Below are 8,982 nucleotides of genomic sequence, written 5' to 3' on the forward strand. Positions count from 1 at the left end.
CCCCGCGATTGCCCAACTGATGGCTGGTGGGAGCAGGGGGCGGGGCTTATGTGCCCGCCCTCTGGCCTCCTGACTGGCGGAGCGGTGCTCCGGTGTGCTCCGGCAGGAACCGAGGCCTGTTTCTTACACACGTGTGGATACCCCAAACATAACATATGAAAAGGGATCTACAGATAGAATCCTGTTAGACTTTGTATTTTCATAGTTTTACAGACCCTAGCAGGGATTTGTAGTCCCAAACTTATTTAGATTCCTATGGCTGCAATCCTAAGAACAATTTCCTGGGAGTAAGCCCCACTGAATAGAACTTACTTCTGAGTAAATCTACTTGGGAGTGCTAAGTAACATATGAGGTGGTGTTATTTGCTGTTTTAGTTGGCAGGGGGGAAATTACACATATCTGTGATCAGTTGTAGTACCTTTTCATGATGACTATTATAAAATAGTAAAAAGCCCAGCAGCACCTTTATGACTAACAAACTTTGTAGCATAAGCTTTTAAGCATAATAAAGTTTGTTAGTCTTAAAGGTGCTACTGGGCTTTTTACTATTTTGCAGCAACAGACTAACACAGCTAACTTCTCTGGATCTACCTTATAGAAGTCCCCCCCCCCTTGCTAGAGTTTTTCTTTGTTCAGATTTGTTGCAACTGAGATGTATTTGCATTTTTATAAAATTAGCTTTGTTTAATAATAAACTGTAGTTTTAAGCAAATCAATGTCAACAAAATTAATGACAGGCAAAACAGTCCGCCCGTTTTGACATGAGCAGAAAAACAAATAAGAGGATCCCCACATTACCTGCTAGCACAATCTACTTTTTAACTTTTCTGGAACCAGGGCTGTACCCACTAAAGATCAAAATGTACAAAATTCCCCTATTGAAGGATCACTTCCCCATGTTCCGAGTTCACCTCCTGGACTTACTGAAGAAGCACTAGGGAGATGAGGATCCACTCCCCATTATTGGCTCCTCAAGAGAGTATGGACTTGTGGGACAAGCATGGAGTCGGCGGGGAGGCCTGACTTCCCCTCATCCCCATGAGGTGGCTCCCATCTAGCTGGCAAGGGGAAAGAATTGGGAAGCACAATCACACCTCTGATGAGGCAAGCTTGGTCCCGTGATCCCTCTAAGCCAGTGATGGCGAACCTTTTAGAGACTGAGTGCCCAAACTGCGACCCAAACCCCACTTATTTATCGCAAAGTGCCAACACGGCAATTTAACCTGAATACTGAGGTTTTACTTTAGAAAAAACAACTCACACATTAACTTAAGATGATCCAAACAAAGTAAGGAAAGCAATCCCAAATGCTTTCATTTACTTAAAATTATTTGGCAGAGAATTCGACACTTTAATGATGGTCTGGGCCTGGCTGGGGCGATGGCACGCGTGCTTAGAGAGGGCTCTGAGTGTCACCTCTGGCACCCGTGCTATAGGTTCACCACCACTGCTCTAAGCTGTGCTCATGAGCGGCTGCTCATTAACACAGAGAGCTGCACTAGGTATTGCACTGCCCATTGCCCATTTTAAGATTACCGCAGTTACATTCTGCTCAGGATGTGAACTGCTCCACCAGTCAGGAAGGAGAGCTGAACAGTGTTAAAGGGCAGTGACTGACACTGTTCCCTCCCACTTGCTCTGCTGATATTGACTTTTCCAGGGGAGCAGAACTGTGGAGGGTGCTGCAGCGCCAGAAGGAACTCTTGGCTCATCGTCTCCTCACACCCCTCACGGTTCTCTGCCATCAACAAGCAGGAAGTCAACAGGGTACAGCTTTTGCAACGACGAAATGCAAGGAACAGAGTATGTTTCAGCTGTTGAATTTCTAGCTGTCATACAACTCTTACAAGGTTTGAAGCAGTTCAGGAAACAAAAAGTGGCCAGACACGTAAATGGGAAACAAATCCTATTGAGATACGCCATATTGTATCTACAAAAATAGAGGATGAGGGAATTAGAAGTATCATTTGAAGGCTGGAAATTTCCCCAAGGTGAGACCCACAGAGAATCCAAGTGCAAATTAGGCAAAAGGTACAATTAAAAATATGTGCAGCCCCATCCTAAGCATATTTTACTCAAAAGGAAGCCCAACTTAATTAAAAGAACATTTGGCTGCAACCTGTGATACTTTCCTGGGAATACCAGCCCTGAATAAAATAAGAATTACTTCTGAGTAGACCTACTTCCTCTCAGAATTACTCTTTCTCCCTACTAATTCCTAAGGGGTAGTCGCAGAACTGTAATGAAAATAAATAGCCTAGCGGCACTTTAAAGGCTAAGAAAAAGGCTACCCTGGTAGTGTGCGCGGTCCAAAGTCAAGCAGTGAGTTTCATGGCGAGTGGGAATTTGCACAGAGTACAACTCCATGCAGATTGCTTAGGCTCATTGATTTAAGTGGATTTAGAAGAGCTGAACTCTCTTCAGGTTTGCATTGTAAATCTTGCAGGTCCCACTGCAACACTTCGGTCACTACACTGCACTGGCATAACTACATAGGGAGGATTCAGTCTCAACATTGAAGAAGTGGGTTGTAATTTACAAAAATTGACACTGGGATTTAAAAAAAAAAAACTTCCAAGCACCACTGCACTATTTACAGTGCAATCTTAAAAACACTTTCCTGGGAATAAGTCCCATCGAATAAAGTGGGAGGTACTTCAGAGTAGACCCGTTTGGGATCAGTGTTCCCTCTAAGCTGAGTTAGTGTGAGGTAGCTCACAGTTGTTTAGCCTCCGGCTCACAGATTTTTTTGTCTTAACTCAGGAAGGACACCTCCAGAGCAAACGAATTTCTGCAGTAGCCAAATCGCTCACTCATAGCTTTAATGCCAGTAGCTCACAAAGTAGACTTTTTGCTCACGAGACTCCACAGCTTAGAGGGAACATTGTTTAGGATTGCTCTCTTAGTCCTCCCTGATAAATGCAGGTAGGACGGCAGTCTGACCTGGAAATAATTTCCATTCAAACCAAAGGGTCTTAGTTCCGAGTAAACTACCTGAAGCTCGGGATATAAGTGTGCTTGCTAAACTGCCTCGATGAGGGGGGAAAAAGTTCTGTCCCCTCAACAGGGGCCCAGCGGGATATTAGTTCAAGCTTCAACAACCCATTAAGCTCCTTATTCAAGTTTTTCTGCACGCCTTTTGGCAACCACAGCTGCATGTGTAGAAGCTCTCTCTGCTGAGTCGATACGTGCCTTAAAAATATTTCCATTGACTCATCTCTTAGCAATATTCCGGGGGAAGGCCGGCCCGGGAACCCCCAGCCTTTTCTTACGAATTCAGAGGAAGCAGGGAGGTGGGGAAGAACGTCTGCGCACGCGCCCTACTGATGGCCTCCGCCGGCCTGTAGGACGCCTGCGCGGAGCATCCTCCTGGGCGGGTGCTTCTCCATCGCATAAAATGATGGAGGAAGGCGGTGCTAATCAGAGCGCTTTAGCAGCCATCGCGGTGGAAGATCCGGGCGTGAGTGACACGAGAGAACGCGGGGCGGCTGCAAAGATGGTGAAGTCCGTAGGAAGCCTGGTGAGAGAGAGAGAGTGGCCGGGGTGGGGCTCTGCCTAGGAGGGGGCCCGGGGGTGCTCTGGCAGGCCTCCAAGCGCGGCAGGGTGCCTTTCGGAGGGTCGCGTCGCGGTCCCCGCCTTCCGGGGCACTTGTTGGGGCTGTGGCTCGGCTGGTTAACCCTTTGCAGGTCTGGATGCTTTTCTGTGCTGTCGATGAACGCGGTGGGCTGGGTGGCTTTTTCTGGGTTGCAAGTGCGTCTGGTTTCTCCCTCCCACCAGCGCGAGGCTAGTTATTCCACCGACATGTGGGCGCCCCCTTTCACCCCGCCAGTCCTGCTCGGGAAATGATGCCGCGTTTGGTGTTCCTGGCGTCCATACACGCATCCGGGGGGGGGGGCTCATGCTGTTGCATCAGCATTGGGTTGAGAGCATTGGGTTCCCTCTAAGCTGAGTTAGTGTGAGCTGGCTCACAGTTTTTTAGCCTCCAGCTCACACATTTTTGTCTTCGCTCAGGAAGGAGGGCTCTAGAGCAAACTAATTGATGCAGTAGCCACATTGCTCGCTCACAACTTTTAATGCCAGTAGCTCACAAAGTAAGATTTTTGCTCACAAGACTCCACAGCTTAGAGGGAACATTGGTTGAGAGCATGTGTTACTCAGAGAATGATGGAAGAGGAGAAACAGATTTGCTGGCTCTCTGCTTCGGGTTCTTTGACCGGCAGCTCCTTTCTACCTCGTGTGGAAACAGCCGCCCCGGATCCCAGCGCTTTAGCTTCCTCCTAGACCTCATTAAACTTCCACTCGCTTGGTTGAACTTGACCCGTCATGTGGGCAGGCTGCAGCTATTGGTTTGGCTGGTGAACCAGAAATGAGCGGCTCTCCTTCGTATGCCAGGGAGTTAGCCAAGTACAACTGGGGTGTGGCTTTTCCCGTATAGCGTGACAGTGCCTCTGTTCTTACCGCATAGGAGAAACGTTAGTGGGTCAGATTAGTGGTGTGGGTGATTCTTGTTCTGTTTCTTTAGAAGTAAGAGCTAGCCTGTTGTGTGTGTTTTGTATTTTAGGCTCCGTGGTGTGCCTTCTTGCCCTTGTGAAGACCTTGGCTCTAGCCGTTTTATTGCTCTTCTGTTTTTTCTCCCCATTGCAACACACTTTAATGGCTGCTGGGAACAGTTGCATTCCTCGCCAAGTGGCAAAGGGTTCTCAGTTGCTTTCTCTACCCGGAAGAAGGAAGGAGGGGAATGGTACAGGGAACAGAGGCTGCAGCTGCAAACCTGCAGTACTAAATCTATGCTGTAGTCTCTTGCAGGCTGTCCCTTGCCCCTTTACCAATAGTAAATAGAAATGATATCTCTCCTGTGTGCAGGGTGGAACATAAATGTTCCCTGTCTGATATGATATAGTCCTTCTGCAGGCTGTGGCTACCCCAGTTGTTGTATGGGGAGTAGCTCATTTGCAAGGGCCCTCTGCCAGACTTCTGCTGCCTTGGAGAGAGGGTTCGCTTCAGGCATATTCTACCTCATCAGATAAACACTTGTGTTTATCCTGCGAAGGCTGCTACCAGAAACAGAGCTGGTTCTTGAGCAAATGCAGAATTGTGTTGGAGCGTTCACGTTTATAGACCTCTTGACAGCCATAGCAATGGACACTTTTTCTCTTTAATGAGAACTGAAACTCTGACCAGTTGGTGAGCTGTGTCATCTGACCTACGTGCACAGAGCAGGGTGAGAAACTTGGTGGATGTACCTACTGAAGTACAGAGTTCTTTGTAAGTGCCAAATAGTCAGAAGTCATTTCAAGGAATTGTGGCTGGTAGGGTGGGGACTGAGTCAAACCGATCGTCTTTGCCAGGGAATCAACCTTTCGCGTGCTTCCTGTTTGCCGAACCCAGTTAAGCTCTTGTTTGCTGTAGGCATGCGTGCTTGCATTATGTATGGGGAACTCTCCTTGTCAATTTCACTGGATGCTCTCCAGCCCTATATAAATGGCAAACTAGTCTCCCTGGCCCCTTGTTAGTGTTATGCCTTTCATTCTCCCTCATAGATATATCTCACTCTGCTAAGCTGAACAAATTGGTTTTGGCTAGCTTCATCTTCAGGCTTCATGTCCCCTGAGGATAACTGGAATGACATGTTTGCATCTTTCCCTTCTGCTCACTCCAGATATCTCCAGTAACCCATTCCAGTGCTCCCGTACAAATGAGGGATGGCATAGAACACTTCTGCAACCACCTCTCATTTGCAAACCAGGCAGTAGATATGGCTGATGTGACAGTACTTAGGATCTGTGTGGGTATTCTGGGGGCAAAGGGCAAGCCCTTCTTGTAACATCTGGCTACTGTGAAGATGAACCCCTTCCCCATTTTCTAGGAATGGCAGCTGGAATCCTCCACAGCTGGAGAAGGGGACAAAACAGGCTTCCCTCTTTCTGGAAGGGAAGGAGCTCCTTGAGCTCTTGCCACTCACAGTTGACAATGTCCCAGGCTCTGTCCCCCCCCCCCCCACAGGCTGATCCGCTGCTGGGAACCAATAGCTTGGCTCGAAACTCTCACTGGGTGAGTGGAGCCAAGGAGATGCAGTCCAAATACTGACATAGTTAACTTCTGGTGTAAAACTGAACTGGCTTGTTGCTTGTTTGGTGTAGCCAGTTTGGTGTAGCGGTTAAGTGCACAGACTCTAATCTGGGAGAACCGGGTTTGATTCCCCACTCCTCCACTTACACCTGGCTGGATGACCTTGGGCAAGCCGTAGTTCTGATAAGAGCTGTTCTTGAAAAAGAGAGGTTTCTGTCAAGCGCTCTCCTCAGCCCCGCCTACCTCACAGGGTGTCTGTTGTGGGGAGGGGAAGGGATAGGAGTTTGCAAGCCGCTCTGAGACACCTTCGGGTAGTGAAGGGCGGGGTGGGGCGGGGTGTAAATCCAATCTCCTCCTCCTCTTCCTCCACCACCACCAAAGATTTTAGCATAGAGAGGGAGATGCACCTGTAGATGATTACAAATAGCTGTTTTCAGTAGAATAATGGATGTTTGTGTGATGTTGGGCTTCCTGTTTGAGAGCTGCTTGCGGGTTTTTTCCCCAAACCCCTTTTCCAGCTGGCATCTAGTTAGATGTTAACCAGTAAGGAAAGGGCTTAACATAAGAGAACATAAGAGACACCAATGTTGGATCAGGCCAAAGGCCTGTGCCATCAGGAGGTCCACCAGTGGCTTGATGTCTCTGGCTTGTGTAAAGCCCTTTTTTTTGCAGTATTTTCCTCAGTATTTGATTCCAGCATTTGCTTGTCCTCAGTGTACAGAAGCTGCAATGATTTGACACTTTACATAGTCTTACATAAAAATCTTCATGTTGCATAGTTTTTAGAAATAATATTGGAGAAATAAACATATGAACACCTTGTCATAAACATGTCTTTTATCACTGTGAAAGAAAATATTCCATAATCAATTTTTCCCTTATGATGTTTGGTATCTTAACTAACCTAATGTGCTCCCCCATGCAATAGGAAAGCCTATGACCTGTATTGACAGCATCCCTGGGTGTCATGGGGCCAGTTTGGTGCAGTGGTTAAGTGTGCGGACTCTAATCTGGGAGAACTGGGTTTGATTCCCCACTCCTCCACTTGCACCTGGCTGGATGACCTTGGGCAAGCCGTAGTTCTGATAAGAGCTGTTCTTGAAAAAGAGCCGTTTCTGTCAGAGCTCTCTCAGCCCCACCTACCACACAGGGTGTCTGTTGTGGGGGAGGGGAAGGGAAAGGAGTTTGTAAGCCGCTCTGAGACACCTTTGGGTAGTGAAGGGCGGGGTATAAATCCAATCTCTTCTTCTTCATGGCGCTCTGGACTCTTGTTCTAGGCCTGCTTCTGGCTTGAGCTCCTGTTTTCAGACTGTGTTGTTTGGTGGGTTAGCGTGTCCCTGAGATACTCTGCAGTTCCTCCCTGTTATGTCTCCTGTGACTAATTGTACACTCATCCAAATTACAGACAAGAATGCTTCCCTGCTTCATGAGATTTCATTTTTAAAATGTTGGTTGGATGTTCTGCAGCACCGGCTTTCCCTCTCTCTATGCCTGCCTACCATTCAGAGTTCTGTTTTAATCAATTTAGCTTGCTGTGGCTAGAGTGACCCGTGACTTAACAGGACGTAATTTAAGAATTATACTTTTTAAAAGGAGACGTCTCTTAAGCAGAAATGCTTTGTTGGGTAATCAGGCTCTACTTGCACTACAGTGCTCCCTTGCAACTGGGCTTTCCTACACAGAGCCATGACATCTGATATACAAAGGCCACATCTGATATACGAAGGACACAGGACATGTTCCTCCTTGCTGGAAGCTCCACACAGTGGCTGTAGCGTTGATAACATAAACAGGTGCCTACGTCCTGTACAGAAACAGGTACATGCAAATCCTTGGCAAATGCTGGCATGGGAATTCTGAAATGGAGACGTCCGTGTGCTCTTCCTTCCTTTTTCACGGTGGAACCTGAGGCAAGTTACTTGAGCTTCTCTTCATTCTTGACAGATTAGCCATTTCCTCTTTGCTGACTTCCCCGAAGCATCCTTGTGGAGATTCTAAGAGTGCGTCACATGTGACATATAATTGAGTGAGGTGGGGATAAAGTGCTGTAATTTTGGTTTTTTGAAACACAGGAACCCTGAATTTCCAGTTCCAGATTCTTAAGGGGATATTGCTGTTGGCTTTCGAACCAGCCTGACTTTCTGTTAGGCATATTATTGGAGCTGGGGAGAGAACTGCAAGAGAGAATACTGAATAGGTCAAGGGCCTTTACAATAGAGCATGGCCTTAGTTGTTTAAATCTGGAAAGGGGTGGGGACCATGGTAAAGCATGCAGAGAGTCCCAGGTTCAATTCTCGGCATGTCTAGTGAAAAGGATCACGTAGTAAGATAATGTGAAAGAACTCAGCCTGAGACCCTGGAGAGCCACTGCCAGTCTGAGTAGACAATACTGAACTTGATAGACCAAATGTTGACATAATTCCACTTAATATGAATGCAGTAAATCTCAGTCTGTGTATCTAATATCAATATATGGCCCCTATCCATGGATTGGGGCCACATTGGCACTACACACGATGTGGGATTCTGTGGAACCCCAAGTTTGCAGAAAAATCTGAAATCTTAAAAAAAAAAAAAGAAGGGAGGTTTCAGTTCCCCCCAAAATAAAATGGAGTCCTGCAGATAAAATCTGCACCAACCTTAATTCTGTAGAGCTGATAGACTTTGGGCCTGGCCGCAAGACTGCAGGAGCCGCTCTGGGCTTGGAGTGGCTCCCAGGCACTGGTGCTGCAGCCAGGCTCACAGGTGGGCAGTGGGGCCTGGAGCAACACTGGACTGGGTGATGAGGGGGAGATGGGGTTCCCCCATGAATCTCGTGGGTCCCCTTCATTTGTGTATTTGATTCTCAGTGTGGCCATATCAGTGGATACTTAAATCTGGAGACTGGAGACCATGAAGAATTGACCGCTCTT

The 8,982-nt window shown here is 47.3% G+C and overlaps 1 protein-coding gene across 1 annotated transcript in view; it reads left to right on the plus strand.

The window, feature by feature from the left end:
* Positions 1-3,386: 3,386 nt before the first annotated feature.
* Positions 3,387-8,982, plus strand: part of LOC107109017 (thioredoxin) — a 22,754-nt gene continuing 17,158 nt past the window's right edge. The window contains exon 1 of the mRNA XM_015409588.1: positions 3,387-3,521. Coding sequence (XP_015265074.1) covers positions 3,399-3,521 — 123 coding nt within the window. The 5' untranslated portion in view covers positions 3,387-3,398. The remainder of the gene's footprint in view (positions 3,522-8,982) is intronic.

Source organism: Gekko japonicus, unplaced genomic scaffold (genome assembly GCF_001447785.1).
Source record: "Gekko japonicus isolate JY-2015 unplaced genomic scaffold, Gekko_japonicus_V1.1 scaffold1981, whole genome shotgun sequence".
Taxonomy (NCBI): domain Eukaryota; kingdom Metazoa; phylum Chordata; class Lepidosauria; order Squamata; family Gekkonidae; genus Gekko; species Gekko japonicus.